The 27637-nt window shown below is 44.0% G+C and overlaps 1 protein-coding gene across 1 annotated transcript; it reads left to right on the top strand.

Moving 5' to 3' along the window:
• Nucleotides 1-64: 64 nt before the first annotated feature.
• Nucleotides 65-27296, top strand: EDEM2 (ER degradation enhancing alpha-mannosidase like protein 2). The gene is made up of 11 exons (XM_005900424.2): nucleotides 65-257; nucleotides 493-603; nucleotides 2729-2768; nucleotides 5277-5382; nucleotides 8226-8351; nucleotides 10762-10973; nucleotides 11977-12118; nucleotides 14834-14958; nucleotides 19827-19971; nucleotides 23777-23898; nucleotides 26732-27296. The coding sequence occupies exons 1-11, from the start codon at nucleotides 151-153 to the stop codon at nucleotides 27230-27232; spliced, it is 1737 nt and encodes a 578-aa protein (XP_005900486.2). The 5' UTR covers nucleotides 65-150; the 3' UTR covers nucleotides 27233-27296.
• Nucleotides 27297-27637: the final 341 nt, after the last annotated feature.

Here is a 27637-nt window from a genome sequence, read left to right as displayed (position 1 = left end):
TCTGGGGCTTGTAGTCCGGAAGTGAGTGGATGATTCATGGGCACGCAGGCGTAGTGTCGCAAACTCCCGGAAGATCCCGCTGGGGCTCGCAGGATGAGCGGGTGGTGGTGGCTGCTGCTGCAGCGGCGGCGCTGACAGGACACGAGCTCTATGCTTTTCCGGCTGCTCGTCCCGCTTGGCCTCCTGTGTGCACTGCTGCCCCTGCACCATGGTGCACCCGGCCCTGATGGCACCGCACCCGACCCCGCCCACTACAGGTGAAGTGGGGGGTCGAGCTCCCTGCCCTTCCATAGTTGGGGAATAGGAAGCAAAGACTTGGTCCCTTCCCTATTCCCTCCATTCCGGGACCCCCATCCTGACCTGCTGGCACCCAGCTTACTGGGCTCCTGGCAGAAACCAGGTGACAATTCCCACTTTCCGCCCTGTTTCTTGTCCTTCCCCTGCCTGGTTTCATTTGGTGACCCTCTGCCTTATTTCTCGTACCCTGCACAGGGAGCGAGTCAAAGCCATGTTCTACCACGCCTACGACAGCTACCTGGAGAATGCCTTTCCCTACGATGAGCTGCGGCCTCTCACCTGTGACGGGCACGACACCTGGGGCAGGTAGTGCGAAGGGAGGAGCAAGGGGGAGGCTTGGGTCTAGCAGTCTGGTCCTAGGCCGGCGGGTCTGCTGGAACTGGTGGCTTCATGGTCTCCTCACGGGGTTCCAGAAAAAGCTCCTAGCCAGGGTGGGGTCGCATTCCCCTCAATTCAGGCCCACGGCCACCAAGATCCACCCAGCCTCCTGGAAATTTGTATCACAAGGTGGGAAAAGGCTGGGTTATCCTAGTGGGCTGGATCTCTGGGCTCTGGCCACAGCAGTAACAGACATCAGCTGTTGGGACTTGGGCAAATCTCTGGAGCCATAGGATGTGTGGAAGGGCTTCAAGAAGTCAGAAGACCCAACCCCTTCATGTTGTAAGTAGTCAAACAGGCCCAGGAGGAGCTATAACTCTTCCAAAGGTGAAACTTCAGAGCCTTGGTAAGTGTAACTGAAATGCACTTCCTCCTTTATCCTCACATCCTTGACTGCTTCTTGAGATTTCAGCTCAAACTGTCACCTTAGTGTCAGTTCCCTTAAATACCCATCCCCTACTAGTCAGTCTCACAAACACACTTTTTTATCTTCTTTGTAGCATTTCTCACTCTGATACTGTCGTTTTCACTTATCTGCTAGTTTGTGTTTCTCACTTCCACTAGAATAAAAATCTATGAAAAAAAAATCGATGATATGGAATCCTCTGTCTTGGTCCTTGCTGAGTGAGTGAAGAATCATTGCATTTAGCGAAACTGACATTGAGGAAACACTGTGCTAAGCATTTTCCTTGCCTCATCTCGTGTAGTTAACATCCCTAGGCGTTAAGTGCTGTTATCTCCATTTTACAAATGAATATGCTAAGAACTGGAGAAATTAAGTAAAGTGAAAGTCGCTCAGTCATATCCAGCTCTTTGGGACCCCATGGGCTATGCAGTCCATGGAATTCTCCAGGCCAGAATACTGGAGTGGGTAGCCTTTCCCTTCTCCAGGGGATCTTCCCAACCCAGGGATCGAACCCAGGTCTACTGCATTGCAGGCAGATTCTTTACCAACTGAGCCACACGGGAAGCCCAAGATACTGGAGTGGGTAGCCTATCCCTTCTCCAGCGGATCTTCCTGACCCAGGAATTGAACTGGGGTCTCCTGCATTGCAGGTGGATTCTTTACCAACTGAGCTATGAGGGAAGCCCCCAAAATTTGTTGGGTTGTTTTTTAGTTGAAAAACTAATGCACGAGAATGGCAAATTTAAGCAGTACAATGTCATATAATAAAATAAATATCTCCCATATGCTAGAACTCCAATCACTGTTAACTTTCTTGTGGGTCCTTCCAGAAATATTTTTGATTTATACCATCCTATAGATATGTATATATGTATCTTTCTAAATTAACTTTTAGAAAGTGTAATTTACATGAAATGCACCCACTATAAGTGTGTAGCAACCACCATCATAGGATAGAGAACCATTTCTGTCACCCTAAAAAGATCCCTTATGGCCTTTTATAGTTAATCCCTCCACCACCACTGGCCCAAAAAACTGCTAATCTGCTTTCTGTATATATGTCTGTTTTTGACAATGCAGTTAGAACATATGACACTACCTATTCTGTAGCTTGTTTTTTTCATTAAACTAGATAATTTGAATATTTTCACATTAGCCCATAGAACTCTTGATAACAATCTTTTTGACAACCTCATAGTTTTGCACTGTTTGAATATATTACGATTTGGTTACTCACTCTTCAACTGGTGTAGATTTGGGTTATTTCTAGCTTTTTGCTGTTCTAAAAACAATACTGCCATACGTATTCTTAAGCCTACAGTTCTGTGCACTGTGAGATAAAGTCATAGATGTGGGAGGCCTATGCTGGGAGCTGCAATCTTATACTGCCTCCCTATGGTAGAGAATTCCAGAGAATATAGGCGATGTGTTTGACTACAGTCAGCTGCATCTGCCCACCTCCCAAGTGCCTTAAAAGGGTCAGAGGTTCCTGGCGATTTTCACTATGGCATCTCTTGTGACAGCAAGTGGGACTGGCAGAGGTATTGCTGTGCCTCACTTATTAGTTTCTGGGGTATCTGATCTGAGGCCTTGATATCTGGTGCTTGATTTTGTTGCTAAGCAGCTGATATTTTTGTCCTTTTACAGTTTTTCTCTGACTCTGATTGATGCTCTGGACACCTTGCTGGTAAGTGTCTCATCTATTCCTTTTTCTCTCTAACATTGCATAACCAATATTCTTCTTTTGGCAGCTTGGCTGTGGGTGAAAAGTGAATTCTTCACCTGGGCTTTTGAGTTTCATCTTTCACTTTGATCTTTTTAATTTGAGGGCAGTGGAAAGCCACTGGCATTTTTCAAGATGAGGACAGGAAATTAGATTTCTGCTTTGAGAAGATCACTGGCTACAAGGTGGAGAAAGATTCATGCAATCATTTAACAAATATTTTTTGAGTAATTGTCTCATGCACTGTGCTCAGCCCTCTGGGGGAATGTAGGAATGAGTGAGGCTCCTGCCTGTGCAAAGATTCTCATCACATGGAAAGAAATAGATGCCTCAGTGTTGTGGGGATAAACTTAACTGGATTCTTTTGAAGGAAGAAGAGGTCAATTTCAGCTGGGGGAATCAAAAACTTTCTAGAGAAGGTAACATGTAGACGATTGAGGGTAAGTTGGATTTGTAAATGGGAAGACTTGGGGTGTGATTTCTAGTAGAGGGAACAGCATGTCTGAGGTTAGAAAATCAAGGAATAGTAGATACAGTTCTACTGAAGTGGATGAGATGAGGCTAGATGAACAATGAGAGACACAGAGGATAGATTAGGTCTAAATCATAGAGGGTTTTAAATGCTGAGATAGGATTATTTGGGTTGCAAGTGATAGATTTAGACAGGGAGGAAATTTACTGAGTCACATAGCTAAAAAGTCCAGGTAAAGACTGGCCTTAGACCCAGCTGGTTCCAGACAATATAAATAATGTCAGTAGGAATCTCTTTCTCAATCTCATTTCTGCCTCCTTTGCTGGCTGTATTCTCAGGCTCTCCTTATGCTGACAGGGTAACCACTGGTAGCTCCAGACTCACATCCCACTCATTTAGTAACCTGTGTGTGGAAAGAATTAGTTATTTTTCATTGATTGCCATGACTGAGTCTCAATGATCTGGCTTGGGTTACACATCTATCCCTGAACTAATCAGTTGGCCAAGAGATTTAGTATGCTGACTGGTGTAGGTGAAGGAATGGAATCAGCTTCTTCAAATTATAAGAGTGACTGTGGAAGAAGGGTGATTCCTCAAGGGACAATTGGAGCAGTCATATCAGAATAAAAGGTATCGGGATTGCATTTGACTTACAGTTTAAACAAAAAGGGTTTAATTTTCTCAAGTAAAAGTAAATCTGAAGGTATTAATAATGTCTAGCATTGGGTCAGCTGCTTAACTGTGTCATCAGAAACCCATTGTCTTGGTATCCTTCCATTTTGCCATCATTAGTATATTGACTTACATTCTCATGCTTCATACCTCATGGTCTAGGATGGCTGCCACAGCTCCAGAAATCAAGTCTGCTTTCATGGTAAAAGCCATGCCAATGGTGTCTTGTCTCTTTTTATTAGGCCATTTCTAAGAAGTGCCCTTAGTAGACTACAGCGCTCAGAATTGACTGGATAATACAGTCACCTCTAGTGGCAAATGAGGCTGTGAAACAAGTAATCGGATTTCTAGCTTCTATGGCTGGAAGCTACAAGTATAAAGAAGATTGGAAATCAGTGTTGGGTCAACCAACCTGCAGTATTTTCACCAGGATGAATGTGACAAGGTTAAAAACAACAGATATCCACTGAAAATGTCAAACTAAGATTTCCTTATGTGGTCTACAGTCTTTATATTGGTTTCATTTAAATGAGTACATAGGATTCTTTTTTTTTTTTTTTTTTGTGGAAACTAGGGAGCTTTATTGGTTACATATTGTGCTGCAGAGCCAACAGACTGCATTAGAGCCAGAGGATACATGCAGACAGGCAGCTTCAACTATACACATGCACCCCAGGAGCCCTGAGTCACTGCTTATGGCTTTGCCCTGGTTTCCAGCCACAGGGTCTGGCCTCCTCAGTCCCGTGCTTGGAGCAGGAATGTAAGAGAAGCTGCTGCACCCAGCCTCCAAGGGGCAAGGGAGTGGCCAGAGGACCTGCCTGAGCAAGTAGGTGTAGACCGATACATTGATGTGTCCCCAGCGAGGGGGCCTATGAGGTAATAACAGTTTATTTGAGGGCTACTTCCCTAGCCCTCCCAATCTTTAAAATACAAAAAAAAAAAAAAAGTAGACTGTATTCTCTTAAAAATACATTCCATTCAGTACATGTTCTGAGCTGTGAAGCAGCAGGAAAATAGGGCCCCTTTCCTATGATCTTGGCTGTGAGGCTGTTAGAACCCTGTTCCCAACCTGGGGTACTTAAAAGGGAATCCCTAAAAGCAGCTCTTCCAAAGCTGGAACCAAAGAATTTACTAATGTCTTGATACTGGGTCTGTGTGATTTCCAGCTCTCAGTGTTTTGAACTGTTACCAGCAGTTCTAGAACAGAAACTGTAGGTCTTAAGTTGAAAAAGTGAGAGTCACACCAGCATAAGATCCTAGACTCTGATCTAGCATCTCCAGTGCCTACAAGCCTGGGAGCCTCATTCTCAGGTCTCTCTTTCCTACAGATTTTGGGGAATGTCTCAGAATTCCAAAGAGTGGTTGAAGTGCTCCAGGACAATGTGGACTTTGATATTGACGTGAATGCCTCTGTGTTTGAAACCAACATCCGAGGTGAGGGGTGCCTTCGAGGATCCTTGTAAGAAAGGAGACTGTGGAGTTTTGGCCTCCATATAAACCAGGAGGTGGTAAATAGGATCTTAAGGGCCAGCCTTTCCAGGCCACTTGACTCAAAACAGATCAACAGAGCTCTTCCGTCCTGGGGGTGGGGTAGGGAGGTCTCAGGATCCCTCATCAGTTTTAGACATGAAAGTGAGCAGGGGACAGAGAAAAGACTGAAGAGAAACATGCCAGGATTACTCACATATTTAACATATACTTGGTACTAGGCTTTCAGCCAAGAGCAAGAAAGATGTAATCCTTGCCTTCTCATAGCTTATTGCCTAGGAAGCACTACCCATAGAACTTTCTGCACTGATGATGGAAATGTTTTATATCTCTGTTGTCCAGTCCAGTAGCCACATCTGAAACATGTTTGAAAGGGAAAGTGAAGTCGCTCAGTTGTGTCCAACTCTTTGCGACTCTATGGACTGTAGCCCGCCAGGCTCCTCCATCCATGGGATTTTCCAGACAAGAATACTGGAATGGGTTGCCATTTCCATCTCCACGGGAAATGTGTTTACTGCAACTGTAGAACTGAATTTTTAATTTTATTGAATTTTAATGAATGCAAATTTAAATCATGGCATGTTTTTACTATTTGCTGTATTACATAGCGTGAGTCTTGGGTATTAGTTTCCAAACCTGGATGCTGATCAGAAGCACCTGGGACCTTTTTAAAAGTTCAGCTGTCTAGACTCCACTCTAAATCTAATGAACTGGAATCTTTGGGTTGGGTCCTAGAGTCAGTATTTTTAGCAGGTGCCAATGAATCTTTTTTTTTAAATGATTCGTTCCTTTTGTTGAGGTGCATTTACATATACTGAAATGCACAGATTTATACATTTCAGTGAATTTTGATCCAATGATTCTTATGAAAGTAGTACAACCCTTCTTTTCAGTGAGCTTCTAGATCATTGGTGGCTTAACAGCCATCACCTCTGGATGATAGTTATATTTTTTCCTCCTCATTTTGCTCATCTTTATTTTATATGTTATGTGCAATGAAATTTGTATTACAGACATATATATTTTTTTAATTAAAAAAAGCAGAGGGACAGCATGGTATAAAATCCTGGTGTAGGGATCAGACCTGAGTTTGAGGCCATACTCAATGCTGTGTCCCAGAACTGCTGAGCCCAGATTGTCATCTATGAGTTAAGGTTGTCCTTAAGTCTCTGCTTCTGATACCCATGTAATTGTATCAGCCTTCTTTTGGTTGACATTTGCCCAGTATGTCTTTTTCTTCTCTTTTACTTTCTATCTGTCTGAATTTTATGATTAGCTCTGTCTTTTGTAATTTACATAGTATGTTTATCCCTTCTGACAATCTTTTCTTTTAACTGAAGCGTTCAGTTCTTTTACATTTACTGTAACTACTGGTACATTTGCATTCATTTCTATAGTATTACTTTGTGCTGTTTGTCCCATCTTTCTCTCTACTCTTTCTCTTTTTCTTTTCAATTTTATTTTTTTGGCTGTGCCATGTGGCATATGAGGTCTTAGTTCCCCCGACCAGGACTGAACCCACCCGCGCCCCATGCAACGGAAGCATGGAGTTACCTAACCAAGGACCGCTGGGGAAGTCCCTCTTTTTTATGCCTTCTGTAGGTTGAGTTGTTTTCCCCCTCATCCCATTTTTCTTTACTAATCTAGAAAGTATGCAGTATATCTAGCTTATTAGTTTTCTTGGAAAATTTAACAAACATAGTCTAAAATTAATGAAGATCTTTATTCTTCTCCTGAATAATATAAAACCTGGCTCTGAGGATTATCTGTACCTGTATGCCTTAGTTATATATTTTAATTATTTCTTTTAAGCCATCCATATATTATTGCCATTCTATAGAATTGAAGGTTTAGATTTACTACTATTTGCCACTTGGGAACCATCTTTCCTTCTTGTATCACAGACCTTACATCTGTGGTCCCTTTCCTTGTATCTGAAAAACGTCCTTTTGAATGTCCTTTAGTGCAGGTGCGTTCTTTCTCAGCTTTTCTTAGTAGGAAAATGTTATTATCTCACTGCCTTTGTTTGGCCTTTGAAGGGGGGAAACTGAAGCCCAAGGTCACCAGTTTCGCCATATTTCCAGATATGTAAACTTTAGGTCTTTTTTTATAAGTCCTAAATATTATGTAATAAATTGAAATAGAGAAATGAATAAAATGAAGGTAATAAGTATCTTTCCCTTCTTCTCCTGGCGATCGGGAGACAGTGACCAAGTACAGTGAGCATGGGCTTTGGAGTCAGGCAGACCGGGCGACCCTGAGCAAGTCGCTTTACGCCTCTGAACCTCAGTATCTTTGAAGAGGGCACAAAATACCTGGTGTTTGGTGTATGTGCGTGCATGCTAAGTTGCTTCAGTCGTGTCTGACTCTGTGCAACCCTATGGACTGTAGCCCGCCAGGCTCCTCTGTCCATGGGGTTCTTCAGGCAAGAATACTGGAGTGGGTTGCCATGCCCTCCTCCAGGGGATCTTCTTGACCCAGGGATCAAACCCACATCTCTTATGTCTCCTGCACTGGCAGGCGGGTTCCTTACCACTAGTGCCACCTGGGAAGTCCTGTTTGGTATACCCTAGGGACTAAAGTGATAGTCATTGTTTTTGTGACCTACCAAGAGGAAAAAAGACTTGGTGACCTTAACACTGTACCAATATGGGTGTTATGGACTCTTCTTTCCCTCGGTAGTTCTATCCGCTTCCCAGTGAACCACCAAACAGAGCATTGGGTTTAATTTGCACAAGGGAAAGACTGGTCCTTGGGAGTCTGACACTTGCTTTTTGTGCCATCTGTAGTGGTAGGAGGACTTCTGTCGGCTCACCTGCTATCAAAGAAGGCTGGGGTGGAAGTGGAGGCCGGATGGCCCTGCTCAGGGCCTCTCCTGAGGATGGCGGAGGAGGCAGCCCGGAAACTCCTCCCAGGTAAGACCCATGTCAAGACAGACCAGAGAGGAAGTCCAGGAGGTCCTGCTGCTCTTGCTGGAGAAGAGAGTGGCTGAATTATTATACCAGACACTTGATATTTCTACCTTTCAGCGCCCACCATGGAAATCAGGGGAGTCCTGGGCATTTGGAGGGCTAGACTAGGATGGACAAGCTGACCTCATGACTGTGGGCAGGGAGCCTGGCGGCTGCAAGGCTCTTGCCCTTATTTGAGTGAGTGCTGATGCCCCCTCCCAGGCCCACACAATGCTGGGATGAAAGGATTCCAGGTCTGAGCATTTGCAACCCCAGATTCCAGATTTGGCTCTGCCAGCCAATCTCTTGACCCATATCTCTCCTTGGTTCAATTTCCCCATCTATCAGATGACAGTCATGATTCCTTCCTCCCTCTGGGGAGACATAAAATGAGGTCAGAATGGAGAAAGTTCTTGGAGAACCTCAAACACCACTGAGACACGAGAGGGACTTGTTTTGTAGCTAAGCCATGTCCAGGGCTGCAGGCCAAGCCACAGTGTTTGTCTGGTGGGGCAGTAGCTGGGCTCAGCAGCATCAGCTGGACACTGTGTTCTCTTCAGGGTGTGGTGGAAGTTCTGAGTGCTGTTCACACCCAAACACATCATGCTGTGCTTTCCACCAGCCTCTTGGCCATGTCACTTCTCCCCTTCACCCCTACTTGCCTCTCATGCTTGGGGACGAGCTGAGGAGAATGAGCGATCCCAGTTCAGGCTCGCTGTCTTACAGCCTGCATGTCTCCTTAAAGCTTCATGTTCTGTGTGACTCATCCTTGGAGGAAACTTTTCTTTGGCATTAATTTTTTTTTTTTAATTGAGAAATATACATATTGCAAAGTACATGTTGAAGTCGGCACCCATGTTTCTACCATTCAGGTCAAGAAACAGGATTTAGTCACCACCCCCCTCTCTTTTTAAGACTGCCTGACTTTTCCGAGCTATCTTTTTGGGGCCTTCTTGGTGGTGACTTGAATCGTCCTTGCTTTCCATTCATGTCTGCCAGATAGCAAGTTTCTCCTCCTACAGTAGAGTTGCTGGGCCTTGTGGTTCTTGGAAGTTTTGTCAGCTTTGTTCACAGTTTGGTGACGCACAGGCTGCTCTGGGGTTGTTTGACCTTTCAGCCTGGAGAGGAAGTCTCTGCCTCTAGCTTGCTGTCTAGATCCTTGCCTGGAATCAGAAAGCGCTGGGGTGGGGTGGGCAGGGCACTGGGCCTGTGGGGAGGGAGCAGGGAGCGGGCACGTGGCAGTCATTCTCATCTTAGCGCCATTTGGCTCGCTGTGTGACTTTTGAGTCACTTCTTTGCAAGCATGTCTTTTCCTACCTGTGAATTGAGGATTGGACTACAATCAGCAGGTTCATGGTTTATATCCTTTAAAAAAAATAACATAGCCACTAGCTATCTATTTTACACATGGTAGTGTATCTGTGTCAATGCTAAGCTGCTGTATAGCACAAGGAGCTCAGCTCAGGGTTCTGTGATGACCTGGAGGGGTGGGGTGGGGGGAAGTGGGAGGGAAACCCAAGAGGGAAGGGATATATGTATATGTATACCTGATTCACATTGTTGTACAGTAGAAGCTAAGACAACATTGTAAAGCACCTATACACCAATTTAGAAAAAAGAAAGAATAAAAAATAGCCCCCAAGACTCTTTAGAGCAGGAATCCTGAACTGGCTCCTCTAAGTCTGCAGATATGGTTCATTTGTCAGAATGGTGTTTTAAGAAGTAGATGAATGGCTTCCTCATTGTGCCAACAGCCCCACCACTGCCTATGGCTTAAGCCCCACCTGCTTCACACTAAGTTACCTGCCTAGCCTCTTAAGGCGCAGTACAAAATAAGTAAAAGTAGAGCTGCTCTAGGTACAGTGAGCATGCGTGCCAACCCGGAGCACAGCCTGCTGTTCATTCCCCTCCGCATCACAGGCAAGAGCCCGAGGCATGGGGAGCGGTGTTCAGCAGCATCTGGATTAAGTGGCCACTGAGGTCTCCAGTTGCAACACTTATCCTTCTCTGGCTCAGTCTCTAGCAGATCACCTAGGGCAGGGGTCCCCAAACCCCCGGCTGCTGACCGGTACTGGTGTGCAAGCTGATAGAAACTGGGCCACCCAGCAGGAGGTGAATGGTGGGCAAGCGAGTGAAGCTTCATCTGCCACTTCCCATCAGCCCCCATCACTCATGTGACTGCCTGAAACATCCCCCTGCCCCAGTCTGTGGAAAAACTGTCTTCACGAAACGGTCCCTGGTGCCAAAAAGGTTGTGGACTGCGAACCTAGGGGACAAGAGGGAAGCACTGGCCAAAGCTTCAGGCTTTAGGCCTGTGTCCAACCATCTCCACCTCCCCACTCCTGTCTGGGGTCTTAATTTTGTGATCGTTCAGCCTTTCAGACCCCCACTGGCATGCCGTATGGCACGGTGAACCTGCTTCACGGCGTGAACCCGGGAGAGACTCCTGTCACCTGTACGGCAGGCATCGGGACCTTCATTGTGGAATTTGCCACCCTCAGCAGCCTCACCGGTGACCCCGTGTTCGAAGACGTGGCCAGAGTGGCCCTGATGCGCCTCTGGGAGAGCCGGTCGGACATTGGGCTGGTAGGTCCCGCAAGTTGGCCACCTTGGCCCGTGCTTACGCGGCTCGGGGCTCGGGGCTCTGAGCAACAAATTGCAGTTCAGCTGAAGGAAACGAAGGGTGACCTCAGGAGTGGTTCAAGACTTAGGCTAACAACACGGAAAGTAGATGAGACCTCCAGTTCCTGCTTTGGCACAGAGAGGAGGAGAGCATGAGAGTACATCCTTTACCAGGAAGCGGGGCTGTGACGAGCTCTGACTCCTTGAGCTTCTCTGATTTCTAGGGAGTGGGTCACATGCTTCATGCCCCGACTCACTCAGTGACCTTAGATAATCCGCCTGTCTGGCCCTCATTTTTACATATTTTTGTGAAACTATGATAAGAGACACTGAACTGTTCCATGAAAAAAAGATTCCTGGTCAGTTAAGTTTGGGGAATATTATAAATAGTATCCTTTCTTTGAAGAGTTATAATGAACACAAACAGCTTAAAGGTTATGAAAACCTCTGATAAATTCATCTGTTTAATTTTGCTTAACACAGTGTTTCATAAACTTATTTGATACCAGGGCTTCCCTTTCCTCTCCACACCTACTAACCCATGAAAAATGTGACCAGTCATCTCTGAGGTCGATTGCAGTTCCTAAACTGGATCATCCAGTGAAATTAACAGTAAGTGAGCCAGAGCTGTCCAGGAAATAGCTCTGATTTAGTCAGAATTGAGATTGAGTTCTGGCTTTACTCTGTTGAAACTGTGTGACCCTGGCCAAGTCACTCAACCTTTCTGATCCACAGTTACTTCAGTAGTAATGTGACATACTTATACCTCCTCACTGAGTCATTATGACAGATGAAGACTGTGTTGTCTGAAAATGATTCAGGTAGGGGCATGTTTTATACAAATTCTGGTTCTAAGTCAGCTTGAAAGTGAAAGTTGTGTGAGGAATCCTTAACATTTCCTTAAGAGGGTGCCACTTTGGGGACCTCAAGTAGCTCCCTCCTTTGAGACCACGTGTCTTTCTCCTAGGTTGGCAACCACATCGACGTGCTCACTGGCAAATGGGTGGCCCAGGACGCAGGCATCGGGGCTGGTGTGGACTCCTACTTTGAGTACCTGGTGAAAGGAGCCATCCTGCTTCAGGATAAAAAGCTCATGGCCATGTTCCTAGGTAAAGAGGGCGGGGAAGGGGGGCTTTTCCTCTTGGTTTCCCCTGTTGAAATATCATTTATTTATAAACTTCCAATTGCTCCCAAGTGCTTGCCTACACCGGAGAAGGCAATGGCACCCCACGCCAATACTCTTGCCTGGAAAATCCCATGGACGGAGGAGCCTGGTGGGCTGCAGTCCATTGGGTCGCTGAGGGTTGGACACGACTGAGCGACTTCACTTTCACTTTTCACTTTCATGCATTGGAGAAGGAAATGGCAACCCACTCCAGTGTTCTTGCCTGGAGAATCCCAGGGACGGGGGAGCCTGGTGGGCTGCCGTCTATGGGGTTGCACAGAGTCAGACACGACTGAAGCGACTTAGCAGCAGCAGCAGCCTGCCTACACAATTAGTTCTGCGTACCGGAGTCTGCATTCAAAACTACCGTGGACTCACACTGCCCACTTGAGGCCCCTCACACCTCTTCATGCTGTCCTGCGAGAGCCCAGCTGAACCGTGCTGCCTGCCTGCAGGCGGCCCTGGATTATTTTTTATTTCCTGGCCGTTGCACATACTGTGTTTCCTTTGCCTTGAATGCCTTTTTTCCTGCCATTATGTGTTCAAATTCTGTTCACCCTTTATGGCTCAGCTTAAATGTCATTATGCCCAGGAAATAGCCTGATGCTGCCTCAGTAAAATTTAGGACCTTCAGCATCTTTTTTTTGCCATCAGCTGTCTTCACAAGTTACAGCTCTACCAGCTGAGTGCAACATCCAGGCTTTATTCATCTTTGTACTTCCCGCAGTGCTTTGCAGGAAGTAGCTGGCAGATGAATGTCTGTTGAATAGAAACATTTTACCCTCCAGTCCCTTAGACACTAGCAATAATGATACTGAGGAATTATTGGGCACCTAGTAATAATTATGGCTACCATTCATTTATTCAGCAAATATTTGTTGGGTACCATTGATGTATCAACTGCAGTGCCAAGCACTGAACATAGACTGTTTCTTTTAATCCTCACAACATTGAGATTGTCTTATTTATTTGGATGTGTTTTTGGTACTTCAGTCAGATAATGTTTTGTTTTAATTTTAAATATCTGCTTTTTAAAAAAATATTTATTTGACCTCATTGGATCTTAGTTTCAGCCTGCAGGATCTTTGTTGCATCATGAGGGATCTTTCATTGAGATGCATGGACTCTCTAGTTGTGGTATTCAGGCCTAGTTGCTCTGTGGCATATGGGATCTTAGTTCCCTGACCAGTGATCAAACGTCTGTCTCCTGCATTGCAAGGCAGATTCTTAACCACCAGACCACCAGGGGAGTCCCCAGATAACGTTTGTTGTGCATATTTATTAGGTACTATCTTCATGTTGGGGATCCTGCAATCAACAAAACAAAGTCCTAACTCTCATGGCTTTACACTCTAGGGGTTGTTATAAGTTCAAGTTGCCACTGGAATGCAAGCTCCCTCAGGGTTGAACTTTGATTTGTTTGCCACTCCCTAGATATCTGGAACCTAGGTGGTTTAGTCCCTAAGTCGTGTCCGACTCTTGCGACCCCATGGACTGTAGCCCACCAGGCTCCTCTGTCCATGAAATTTTCCAGGCAAGAATACTGGAGTGGGTTGCCGTTTCCTTCTCCAGGGGATCTTCCCAACCCAGGAACCTAGAGGTGCTCAGTAAATACTGTTGAGTGAACAAATGACTGCATAATCCCATGAGATGTATAACATTACTTTCATCACTTTATAGATAATAAGACTGAGGCTTAAATCTGAAAAAGAGTGGACATATGTATATATGACAGATTTTATTTTCTTGGGCTCCAAAATCACTACGGATGGTGACTGCAGCCATGAAATGAAAAGACAGTTGCCCCTTGGAAGAAAAGCTATGACAAGCCTAGACAGGGTATTAAAAAGCAAAGATATCACTTTGCTGACGAAGGTCCACATAGTCAAAGCTATAGTTTTTCCAGTAGTCACGTACAGATGTGAGAGATGGACTGTAAAGAAGGCTGAGTGCTGAAGAATCAGTGCCTTTGAATTGTGGTGCTGGAGAATACTCTTGAGAGTCCTTTGGACTGCAAGGAGATCAAATCAGTCAATCCTAAAGGAAATCAAACTTGAATATTTGTTGGAAGGATTGAAGCTGAAGCTCCAAAACTTTGGTCACCTGATGTGAAGAGCCAACTCACTGGAAAAAACCTTGATGCTGGGAAAGATTGCAGACAAAAGGAGAAGAGGGAGGCAGAAGATGAGATGGTTAGATAGCATGGCCATGAATTTGAGCAAACTCCGGAAGATAGTGAAGGTCATGGAGGCCTGGCATGCTGCAGTTCATGGAATCACAAAGAGTCAGACACAGCTTAGCAATTGAACAACAGCATAACTGTTGACTTTATGATATACCTGAAACTAACACAACATTGTAAATCAACTGCACTCCAATAAAAATATTTTTAATTAAATTAAAAACCAAAAACTGAAGCTTAAGAGGGGAAAAACTTGCCCCAGGGTCACAGCTAGCAAGTAGCAGAGCTGGAGCTGAAATTTGAACCTGGAAGTTCGACTCCAGAATCCACATTCCTTCATCTATCTCCTTGCATCCTTGTCTACTTTGAGGCTGGGTCACCCGAGGGTCTTTCAAATGTTTAAATCCATCCCCCAGTTGCCAAAGCCTGCCTTCTGTGTCCCTCATCGTTGACATGTCCATTGTCTTACTTCTGCAGAATATAACAAAGCCATTCGGAATTACACCCGCTTCGATGACTGGTACCTATGGGTGCAGATGTACAAGGGGACTGTGTCCATGCCAGTCTTCCAGTCTCTGGAGGCCTACTGGCCTGGTCTTCAGGTAGGAGCAATCAGAGAGGGTGGTCCTTTTTCTATGGAACGGGCAAAGCAAGCTCATTCTGATGTGTAATCAAAGCGCTTGAGTACGTTTTATTGGAAGGGTGGGTTGGGGAGGGAAGAGAGGCTTAGAGTGAGTTAGACAGATTTAAAAGTTCTGCCAGACTGAGTTTTTCAGGGGGAGCTTTCAGGTGTCAGGAAGTGAACTTCTAGTTTGCTGTGGAATGTTGTACCATTTAAAGTACACAGTGTCTTTTCTGGGTTGGCGGTCATAGCCATTGGCAATGACCATTTCTCCATTGGACATTTCTGTCACATATCCTCATTCTTGACAGCTGGCCTAAGAAGGGTGTGAATGCATCTGGGGCCACTCTGCTGCCATCATTGTGTCTTCCCATTGCATGGTCTGATAGCATTGCAGTGGGAAGGGATCTTAGAGCCCATCTAATCCACCCTGTGGGTGTCCTCAAATATTTAAAATATTTTTATAAGCTGTAAATATTTTTAAATACTTTATATTTAAAATATTTTTATAAACTTTTTTTTTAGCCTTAAGAAGTTAAAAAAAGGTTAGAACATGTAGGGGCTTCCCTGATGGCTCAGATGGTAAAGAATCTGCCTGAAATGCAGGAGACCTGGGTTCGATCCCTGGGTTGGGAAGATCCCCCGGAGAAGGGAATGGCTACCCACCCCAGTATTCTTGCCTGGAGAATTCCATGGACAGAGGAGCCTGGCAAGCTACAGTCTATGGGGTCACAAAGAGTCGGACACATAGATGAGTAGTAAATTTTTTCAGCATAAAAAGAAATGCCCCCCAAAAGAGGAATACAGTGATAAATAAGTCTCAAGCCCCCACCCTCAGATTCTCTCTCCAAGCCAGCCCTTATTGCCAGTTTTCTGTACCTCTTTCCAGAAATCCATATACATAGATATGTGTATATTTATGGCCCCTTTTTTTCTTTATATAAATAGGAGTATTTTATTACTTTTCACTGACTGTCTTGGAGATCATTCTTTACTGATACATATAGATCAATTTTACTTTTTTAAACAGTTGCATATTATATTCCATTGAATAGACATAGCATCATTTATTTAACTAGTTTCCCATTATATACTTTTAGCCAACCCTTTCATTTTACAGATGGGGAAAGAAGCTCCTAGAGAACTTGTGGATAATATTGAATATTGGTCCAGCTCTTCTAAGATCTCCAAATTTTATTACTTGAGTATCCCCTAAAAAAATTTTAAAAAATTGTAGTGTCCCTTGCATATTTTTAATCTTACGAATTTAAATAATGGCATACCATTCCTTTTTCTCCTCCAACTCATATTTCCATCCTACTACCTCAATAGGATTTTATCCTAATTATAATTTTATGCTGAAAGCATTTTATTGGACACCCTATATATGGCTCTGTGACAAAATGTATTCATATGTAGAAATTTAAAACGTTTTAAAATTTCCCATGCCCACAGGCTCTGAGTATTTATTTTCTTCTGGATTTAGTTATCATTAGTATGTAAATGATTAAAACAACATTTATAGCTTACAATTTTTGATGATTATTAACCTGAAAGCAACTTAATTGGAGGTTCATTTCTTAATGAGATTTTTGGGGCTTTTTAAAATTTTAAGTAGTTCATGTATTTGTGCATGAAGAATGTTGTTGTTTTAGTTGCTCAGTCATGTCCGACTCTTTTGCAACCCATATGTGCTAAAACGGGGCACAGTTACACATCAATTTTACTCCTGCTTTTCACCTTTTTTAAATATAAGTGCTGAGGAGCCTGAGCACATAAATAAGTAGATGGATGGAAGGAGTTTGATAATTGCAGTATCATTCAGTTCTTTGAAATCATTAAGTTAATAGATTGAACTGTATAAAATTGCCAGCATTCAACCATTTTTTGACCTGAAGAAGTAGCAATATTATATTGTTCAAAGAAAATCACATAATGATCTGTCATCAAAAATTATTTTTAATGATGTCTCTGCTGACAACTTGACCAGTTCCTCTCTTCATTTTTTGAAAGCAAAGAATTGAAAGCCATCTGATTTGCAGAAGGATTTGTTACCCAGTGGTTAGAGTCGTTCATTTTTCTTAATACCTAAGCTAATATTTTTTTTGTTTTTCATTACACTAATATTTTAAATTTAACCTAGTTGAGTGTTCAGTGTTCCACAGGAAGGTTGGAGATTGTTGGTGGGTCCACCTTGCTTTTGTCAAGTGGTAGAAGGACAGTTGTGAAAGAGACAGAATGGGTAGCCTGCCTTTGTGTCGGTGATACATTTTAGAAAAGTTGAGGATCTGGAAATCTATTTCCTTAAAACCATTTGTGCCTACATTCCCCTTAAAAAACCTGCTTGTACCAGCCATCCATATAACTGATCACACCTATTGACTTTGCATGATTTTATTTCTGTGCATATTTTCCAAGAAAATAATTGATCAGGGAAAGATGCAACTCATATATGGGTATTTCTAGCAGCAAAGTTTATGACAAAGAAAAACTGGAAATGATCCAAACGTCTAGTAATGAAAGAAAAATAAATGTATTTTTTTTCCTTTTTTTAAATTGTGGCAAAATTCACACATCATAAAATTTACCATCTTAATCCTTTTAAGTGTACAGTTCGATGGAATTTATATTCATGTTGTTATGTAGACCACCATCCATCCCCATAACTCTTTTCATCTTGTAAAACTAAAACTCTACACCTTTTAAACACTAACTCTCCATTCCGTCTTTCCCAAGCCTCTTGACAACCAGCATTATAACTTCTATCTTTATGATGTTGACTACTCCAGGTATCATATCAGTGGAATCACATGGTATTTGTTTTCTTGTGACTGGCTTATTTCATTTAGCATAATGTCAAATTTCATGCTTGTAACCTATATCAGAAATTCCTTCTTTATTAGGCTGAATAATATTCCTTTGTGAGTATATATCACACTTTGCCATCCCAGTTTGTATAGGATTTGTGTGCTTTGTGTGTGGCACTTTTCCTGTTTTGAGAAAGGTTTCTGGGGTTATTTCTCTGTGAGGTTATAATAACACTAATAGCTAACATTTAGCTGACAGTTTGGTACATAGAGGTGATAAATATTTATGAAAGAATGATTTATGTGTTGGGCATTTTATACAGAATCATCATAGCCCATTGAGGTGATGTTCCATAGATGAAGAAAGGAGGACATTAAATTTGTTCATATCCTCAACAGATATTTGGGTGCCTTCACGAAGTTCATAGAGAGTGAAACACAAAGAAAAACTTAGACAAATTCATAAAATAATAAGTTGCAATTAAGGAAACAAATAAGAGGCTAAAAGAGAGAATATTAGATGGGGACTTACTTTAGATAAGAAGGACTCTCAGAAGTGGTGATGCTGAAGCTGATATTTGAAGAAGTAGGGGTGGGGGTGATATTCCAGGCAGAGGAAACATGATGTGTGAAGGTCTTGGAGGCAGGAAGGAGTCAGGTGTTTATCAGGGACAAAAGCAGGATGGCCACAGTCCAAGGAAGGAAAAGAACAGTTAATGGAAAGTCAGCAGTGGCCAGATTGCACAGGGCCTTGAGGGCCATGGTGGCATCTTGACCTTATGCTGAGTCTGGTCAGCATAAGCCTCTGAGTAAGACAGTTACTCTGGCCGTACTGGGGAGAGTGGACTAGAGAAGACAAGTCAGAGAACCAGTCAGTGAGGAGGCCTTTGAGGTCATCCCAGTGCAAGATGCTAGTGAACAAGTGGTAGCTCTGGAGATAAGTAGAGAAAAATCTTGATGTTTTAGAGAGAGGGAATTGATGGGTGTTGCTGGTAGAATGGATGTAAGGGTTGGGGAAGAAGGAAGAGCCAAGGATGACCCCCAGCTATCTAGCCAGAGTGGAATCAGTGGAAGGTGGTGCCATTTACTGAAAAGGGAGAGAGGTGAGAGTAGAGATGCAAATTTGTGAGAGAGTGAGGGAACCAAGAATTTAGCCTGGAAAATGTCATTTGTTCTATCCCTGAGACATCCAGTGGAGATGTCAGGAAGGTCAGCTGCTTCCCTGTGAGCTTATATTAATATGAATAGCTACTTAGAAGCACTTAGTAAAATGACAAGCACCTACATCCTCTGATTCAGCAATCCTAATTCTGGAAATGTATCTTAGAGATACACTTCACATGTTTGAGTTGACATAAGTACAGGGTTATTTCTTGTAGCATTGATTATTATAGCAAACAGCAAAAGATTGGAAGCAAGTCAATTAACTATCAATAAGGAGCTAATTAAATTGTGATCCAAGCAGTGGGATACTTACTATGCAACTGTATAAATAGGAGGAGGGAGATGTACTTACTTGGAAAAATTGAGTTGTATTGTTAAATGATAAAGGAAACTGCAGAACAGTATATTGAATAAGCTGTATTTCATGTAGGGGAAGTAATATATACTTATACACCTTTGCTTATGTTACAAACTAATGCAAAATGATTACGTTCTGGGGTATAGGGTAGGAGTGAAACTTAGTATAATCAACCTTTTTCTTATTAGAATTTCAAATCAGATGGCTGACTTACCTATTTAACTATTAGTAGCCAGTATTGACTGAGCAAGTACTGATGGGCAGGGACTTTGTATACACCCTGTGTCCCTTACAGCAAAATAAAATATACATTATAATTGCACATTGTACATGAGGCTCAGAAAAGTTAAGTATCTGATTTGAGGTTGCACAGTGAGTAAATGGCCAACTCAGGGTTTGATCACAGGTCTTGATCTCCAAAGCCTTTGCCTCCTCTTTCCCCCGAGGGTGTGTGTGAGGTTCTGTATGTGGGTTTCCTGCCTGGTGGCTGCTTTCCTGACAACCAGTTCTCTCCTGCAGAGCCTCATTGGGGACATTGACAATGCCATGAGGACCTTCCTCAACTACTACACCATCTGGAAGCAGTTTGGGGGGCTCCCAGAATTCTACAACATTCCTCAGGGATATACAGTGGAGAAGCGAGAGGGCTACCCGCTTCGGCCAGGTAAGCAGCATCTCTGGCCCATGGCCAGCTCACAGCCTCCAATTCTCCGAACCCCAAGCCCTCAACATCTCTATGAGGTTCCATGCCTCACAAATGCTCACAGCTCCATTTTTTTCCCCCATCTGCTTCTTCCAGTGACTCTGGGTGGTTTTCCTGCTAGGAATTCTATATCCCTTTTATTTTCAGAGAAGGAAATGGAAGGCTGGTTGGTTGCAATGGCTTCCCCAAGGCTGTTAGGTGTAGAAGCTAGGACTGGAACCCAGGTCTCTTCATTACATCTTATGCTCTTTCAAACTTGGACAAGCAAGTGAGATGGACAAAGCCAGGTTGATGCCTTTTGAGTTCCTGCCATTGGGATTTTGGACGCATAGGCAATCTTAATCATAAGTCAATGGATCAGGTCAGATAAACTGTGCATCTGTGGAATGTTGGGACTTTAGGAATGGACTTTAGGAGTGAACTATCTCTTGTCCCCCACCTCCTCATTTGCAGCTCAGTCCTCAAGACATAGAGAAGGAAGGGCTCACACACTCGATAACTCTCTTATGTTCTTTTCCAGCTCCGATCTTCTGATTCACTGAAGGAAAGTTAAACATTACAAGGAGGGGAAAGGAAAGGGGGGCAGAGGAAGGAAGCTGAGTCAGCACACAGTCACCCTGCCCCCCCACCCCAAAATAGCTTATGTTCCCATTGTTTTTGACTCCTCCCACCTGAATGCCTTTTAACTGTGGGATGGGCCTTCTAGTGGCTTCTGCCCATTCTGCCCTTCTTTACCCCACTTCCTTCCTCCTCTGACGTGCTAATCTTCTCAATCATTGTTCTAAGAATCTTGGAGAAGCAACAGAAGTGGGAATAAAACAGCAACTGGAAAGAGCAAATTAGTCATTTTTGACTCCTTGGAGGCTGCTGTTTTTACTATTGCTCATGAATTTATTCTCATAGCTTTTGTTTTTTTTTTTAACATAAAATGGTCAGATTGTATTGATGCCATGTTACTACTAAATAGGATGAAGACAGAGTTTGGGACTAAATGTGAGACCTAGGCTTGTGCATTCTCAAAGATAGAGGGAACCTGAGAGGTCTTCTAATCCAGTGGCCCCAACCTTTTTGGCACCATGCATCAGTTTCGTGGAAGACAATTTTTCCATAGACCAAGGTTGGGGGAGGGATGGTTTGGGGACGATTCAAGTGTATTACATTTATTGTGCACTTTATTCTATTATTATTACATCAGCTCCACCTCAGATCATTGGGCATTAGATCCCAGGGGTTGGGGACTCCTGTTCTAATTGATACCCCCCTGCAATAGCCCCATCATGTAGGTATCTCGTGCCTTTGGTTACCAACAATGACAGAAGGCTCACTACTTACAGAGGCAATGTGTTTTATTTGCAGGATAGGCTGACAGGAAGGCTCAGTGGAAAGTAAGGCACCACAGCCCGGAATCCAGAAATGCCTTAGACCAGTCACTCTTCCTACCCAAACAATAGCAAATGGGAGATAAGGGACTCTTCTATAATTAGGTTGGCCAGTGCCGATGCTCTGGTGCATGCTTCTGACCAGCAGTGTTGGAGCACAGAACCTAGCCTAAAAGCCTCCGAAGGCCTTCACCCTCACCTAAGTCCAAGTCTAAACCTTGGGCTCTCACCCTCTTGCAGAGAGTTGACCAGATACACCAGAAGTTACAGCAGTCACTAGCAGGCGCAGGCCTATGTGTGAGGAAGAGAAAACAAGAAACAAGATGCTTGGCCCTGGGTGCGCTGAGCCAGACAGCTGCGAGAAGCATAAGGGGAGGCTTCCCACGAAGGCACCATCTTTTCCATCTCTGAACACACACAGTGTGTTCATCTACCAGTAAATGTACCCCCATCTATGCTTAGAATATGAGCAATTAGATTAGTAAGTGTCCACAAGCCTGTGGGTTAAAGGGAGGGAGAAGTAGGAGAACACTGGGGAGATCGGCAGCGGTATTTTCTCCCAAAATAAGAAACAGATGGGACTTCCCTGGCCGTCCAGTGGTTAGGACTCTGTACTTCCAATGCAGGAAGCCTGGGTTTGATCCCAGGTCAGGGAACTAGGATCCCACATGCTGTGTGGCATGGCTTTAAAAAAAAAGAAATTGAATATAAAACAATTCTGATGTCTTCTCAACTCTGCCAAAATGAAATGGAATAATAATTCCTATTGAAACAAACTCTATAAAGCCAATGTGTTTAATTCCTTGAATTACACATAAAAATGTTCAAGGGACTTCCCTGGTGGTCCAGTGGTTAAGACTCTGCATTTACATGACAGGGGGCACAGATTTGATCTCTGGTCAGGAAACTGAGATCCTGCATGCCGTGGCCAGGAAAAAAAAAAACAAAACTAGAAATAGAATTTACAGTAATAAATCATTAGGGAAAAAAGTACTCATCAGGAGTCAGGAGGAAATAGGAAGCAGAACATGAGGAGGAGAGGCTGTGTAGGGAGAGGAGAAGAGTTCTTTCCTGTCCGAGTAAAGACAGGTGAAGAAGTAGCAAAGTCTGTGGAGCTGTAGCTTCTACCCACCGAGCCCACCCCAGAAGTCATGTCTTTCTTTTCCATAACAGCCTTCGAGATATCTGAAAGCAACAAACACATTGTGCTGGGTTTTCTTTTCTCCAGACACATAGTCCCATCCAGTCCAGCTCCTGTTGGCTAGTTGGCTAATATTCATCTTATGATGGGGCTCATGTCCGAATGTCAGATTCCAATTGTGTAGAACAAGGCAAGACTGTTGTCTTGCTCTGGGCACAGTGAACTGATGGCTGGATCTTTGCTAGATTGTAAGTTGGTTCTTGAATATCTCAACCTTCATCTTTTTGCCCATCCCATCTTGGAAAGGGCCTTATAATGACAGAGTCAGACTCTTTGAAGCTTTAGGATCAGTTAGGCTGTAAGTGGCAGAGAAAAAATAGTAGCTTAATTAAAATAGAAGTTTATTTTGGGGGGACTTCCCTAGCGGTCCAGTGGTTAAGACTCCTCGCTTCTATTGCAAGGGGCCTGGGTTCAATCCCTGGTGGGGAAACTTAAGATGCCATACCATGTGGTCAAAAGAAAAACAGGAAATTTAACTTGTTCTCTGATTTTCCGGCCTTATGTGGTACTCTTTGGTGTCAGTTCAGTTCAGTTCAGTCGCTCAGTCATGTCTGACTCTTTGCGACCCCATGAATCGCAGCATGCCAGGCCTCCCTGTCCATCACCAATTCCCGGAGTTCACCCAGACCCACATCCATCAAGTCAGTGACGCCATCCAGCCATCTCATCCTCTGTCGTCCCCTTCTCCTCCTGCCCCCAATCCCTCCCAGCATCAGAGTCTTTTCCAGTGAGTCAGCTCTTCACATGAAGTGGCCAAAGTACTGGAGTTTCAGCTTTAGCATCATTCCTTCCAAAGAAATCCCACACCTGCCTGCTGGGAATAGTTGTTAATCCGGGGAGCCTTGTGCTTGAGTAAAGTTAGTGATTCTGTTACTAAGGAAGAAGGCGGGAACAGATATTGGGAGGTGGGCAGCAGCCCCTTCCCCCTTCTGCATCCCAGAACCTGGCTGCCTGTCTCTCCCTTGGGATGGGAATCCATGATCCATTTTAATGCTGGTCTTCACTAAGCCTCAGATTGTGTGTGGATTGGCTCTGAAGATTCAATTCAAGGGAGTTGCCCCAGTTCCCCTTAGTTGGGACCCTGTGGACACAGTAAGGAGGGGAGGAGTCTCTCGCTGTGCCAGGCAGGCTCCTAGCCTTCCCTGCCCAGCCACTGGATGAGAAGGGTCCACTTTGAACTTTGCAGAACTCATTGAGAGTGCCATGTACCTCTACCGTGCCACGGGGGATCCCACCCTCTTAGAACTCGGAAGAGATGCTGTGGAATCCATCGAGAAAATCAGCAAGGTGGAGTGTGGATTTGCCACAGTAAGTGTTTCCACGGGCCCAAGAATTGGGAAATGTCTCCCCCTGCCACTAAAGAGCCTCTGGAATATTAACATTGGAAAGACTCTTAAAGGTGTAAGTAGTGTCTTTATTTTATAGACGGGGCGGCTGAGGAACAGAAGCGAGCCTGGCTAAAGGTCCCAAAGCAGGTAGAGGTGGAGCTAGGATTCATTCCCAGGGGTCTAGACTCCATGCCCTTGGCCTTCTCCTTACTTCAGAGACCCTCTAGCTATCTGAATAGGCTACTTTGCAAAGAAGTGTTTTGTGAAACATTTTGTGAAAAGGCCTATAAAATGGATTTTAGAAGAGAATTACAGTCCCATAGCCTTATTTGCAGGGAAACCTGATGGCTCAGCAGTAAAGAATCTGGTTGCAATGCAGAAGACACAGGAAATGTGGGTTTAATCCTTGGGTCAGGAAGATCCCCTGGAGGAGAAAATAGCAACCCACTCCTGTCTTCTTGCCTGGAAAAATTCCCATGGACAGAGGAGTCTGGCTGCCTGCAGTCCATGGGGTCACCAAGAGTTGCACATGATGGAGCAGCTAAGCACACATGCACACACACGCACACAGCCTTATTTGTGGGCTTCCCTGGTAGCTCAGTAGCAAAGAATCCCTCTGCCAAACAGGAGATGTGGGTTCAATCCCTGAGTTGGGAAGATCCCCTGGAGAAGGAAATGACAACCCAATATTCTTGCTTGGAGAATCCCATGGACTGAGGGGCCTGACTGGCTACAGTCCATGGGGTTGCAGAAGAGTTGGATACGACTTAGCGACTGAAAAACAACAATAAGCCTTATTTGCAAACCCAAGGATCCTTAATGAAACAGCCTTACTGGTCTCACGGATATTTACTGAGTGTCTTTCACGGGCCAGGTGCTGTGCTAGACTGAGGATTATAGCAGTGAAGAAAGACCAAGCTCCTGAGCTGACATTTCAGTAAAAAAACAGTGAATGTGTATCTAGGAGACAGAAAGGAGGCCATTGAGGCTGGAGGTGGGTGAGCAAGGGGGAAAGTGGGAGAAGATACATCCCCAGAAGTAGGCAGGGGCTAGATCACATAGGGCTTTGTATTAGCCATGAGGAAGAGCTGGGATTTCATTCTGCTGGGAATGAGAAGCCTTGGTAGGATTTACAGCAGAGCAGTGACATGCTATATTTTAGAAAGATCACTCTGGCCCCTCTGTGGAGAATGGATTGAAAGGGTCAAGGAGGAGAGCCGTATCACATCCTTAGAGGACCCAAGCAGGCAAGATAGAAATAAACAGTGGTTGCAGACATGTAAAAACCAGATGTTGAAGCAAATAGTCTGGAAGGAAATTCACCAAAAAGCCTACAGAGGTTTTTTTAGGGTATGGAATTAAAAACAATCAAATCAGAAAAAAACTCTTCCTTTTCAAAAAGTTGTAATTGATTATATTCTATGAGTAAAACATAGATGCATATTTTTAAAGAGAAGACCTGTATGTGTAGGAGAAATATAAAGCAAGGATGTGCTTTAATTTCTAGTATGTTGTATTTTGTGAAAAGCCAAAGTGGATGAGTTCAGTGGGGCCTTAGAACTCTTGACTTATTTCCATGAAAATGAAGTCTTTTGGAGCCCTGCCGAGGTGAATGATGGGAATAGGCATCTGACTCCTTGGCCTTTGGGAAATGGGACAAAAGAATAATAATTCCTGGTACATCAAGTCCATATTTTAGTCACATTTTTTGGGTATAAAATAGATATCTACTGAGAACTAGTTTTGTTTAAGAAAATGCATTGCTAATTCTAAAATAAATACTTATTTTAGAAACTAAAATAAATGTTTGTAGCAAGTAAACCTACTCATCCCCGACTATAAACTCAGTATGAATTTTTCTTTGTAAAGACTCCTAATCAGTTGTGTACAAGAGCAAAAAACTTGGTAACCATCTTTATGTCCAATAAGTAAATGATGCTACATTTTTACATCATTAAGAGACGTAAACATTAGATCAATGTTTGGAGTCAAAAAAGGATAGGATAAAGGGGCTAGGATATTTGTGTATCATGTAGGGGGACCAAGAAAGATAGTTCTGATGAGGCAGCATTTGAGCAGAGACCTGCCGGAAGTGAAGGAGGGGGAAGATACCTGAAGGAAGGTGGCGCCAGGCTTCAGGAACACCACTGAAAAGAACTGGGCCAGGCATGAGCATGTTCACGGAATAGAAAAGCTGAGTGGCTGGACCTGTGAGAGCCACAGAAAGAGCAGGAAAAAGATGAGGTCAGCAAGGAGCAGGAGCCAGATCAGCAAACACCTGTTAGGCCACGATAAGGACTTTGATTTTAGTTTGCGGGAAATGGGATGTTAATAGAAGGTTTTCCATAGAGGATTGACAGGTAAGACTTAAGATAAAAATATCCTTGAGCATAGCGTTTCCCAGGTGGTTCAGTGGTAAAGAATCTGCCTGCCAAGCAGGAGATACAGGTTCGATCCATGAGTCGGGAAGATCCCCTGGAGAAGGAAATGGCACTCCAGTATTCTTGCCTGGGAAATCCCATGGACAGAGGAGCCTGGCAGGCTACAGTCCATGGGGTTGCCAAGAGTAGGATACAACTTAGCGACTGAACAACAACAACCAATCCTTTAGGGTAAGAATGGAAGAAGGAAGCCCAGTTGAAAATTGTGATAAGCTTGGTGAGCGATGACGTTAAGTGATTTGCTCAAAGATCCGTAGCCGCCTAGTGGCAGGAAGGCCTGACGGGGTGCCCCACCCCGGGGTGCCCCCCCGCCCCCGACCCTTTCTCCTGCTCTGATGCTAGTCTGACTTACTTCCCTCTTCCACGTGGCAGATCAAAGATCTGCGGGACCACAAGCTTGACAACCGCATGGAGTCTTTCTTCCTGGCCGAGACTGTGAAATACCTCTACCTGCTGTTTGATCCGGACAACTTTATCCACAACAACGGCTCCACCTTCGATGCGGTAATCACCCCCTACGGGGAGTGCGTCTTGGGGGCTGGGGGTTATATCTTCAACACAGAAGCACACCCCATCGACCCCGCTGCCCTGCACTGTTGCCGGAGGCTGAAGGAAGAACAGTGGGAAGTGGAAGATTTGATGAGGGAATTCTACTCTCTCAAACGGAAAAGGTCGAGATTTCAGAAGAAAACTATGAGCTCGGGGCCATGGGAACCCCCAACAGGGCCCGGAACATTCTCCTCCCCTGAAAACCATGAGCAGGCAAGGGAAAAGAAGCCGGCCAAGCAGAAAATCCCACTTCTCAGCTGCCCTAGTCAGCCTTTTACCTCGAAGCTGGCATTACTGGGACAGGTTTTCCTAGATTCCTCATAACCACTGGATGATATTTTGTTTTTGAAACTAAACTGTAACAATAAATCGGCTTTTGATGATCGTGGTTTTCTATTTTACAAATTGGGTTGTTTCATGAGATTTCATTCAAAGATAGGGTGTACAACTAAAAACAATTGCAAATCTACTTTTTCTCTTATGGTTGGAGAAATAGCTGAACATAAAGTTAGCCAGCTTCAAAGACCCCAGGGCTTGATACTTGAATCTCCCTTCCTTTCAAGGTTCCCATTTTCTGGAGAGTGTTGTAAATATATTTGTTAGTCCTTTTTGGGGGGGTGGGCGGAGAGATTTTCATTTTTTAATTGAAGTATAGTTGACTTACAACATTCTATAAATTCCATAGGGCTTATATAATATAGAACTATATAAAAACTATATGTAGAATTT

Source organism: Bos mutus, chromosome 13 (genome assembly GCF_027580195.1).
Source record: "Bos mutus isolate GX-2022 chromosome 13, NWIPB_WYAK_1.1, whole genome shotgun sequence".
Lineage (NCBI taxonomy): Eukaryota > Metazoa > Chordata > Mammalia > Artiodactyla > Bovidae > Bos > Bos mutus.
This window is presented reverse-complemented; position numbering and strand designations above follow the sequence as displayed.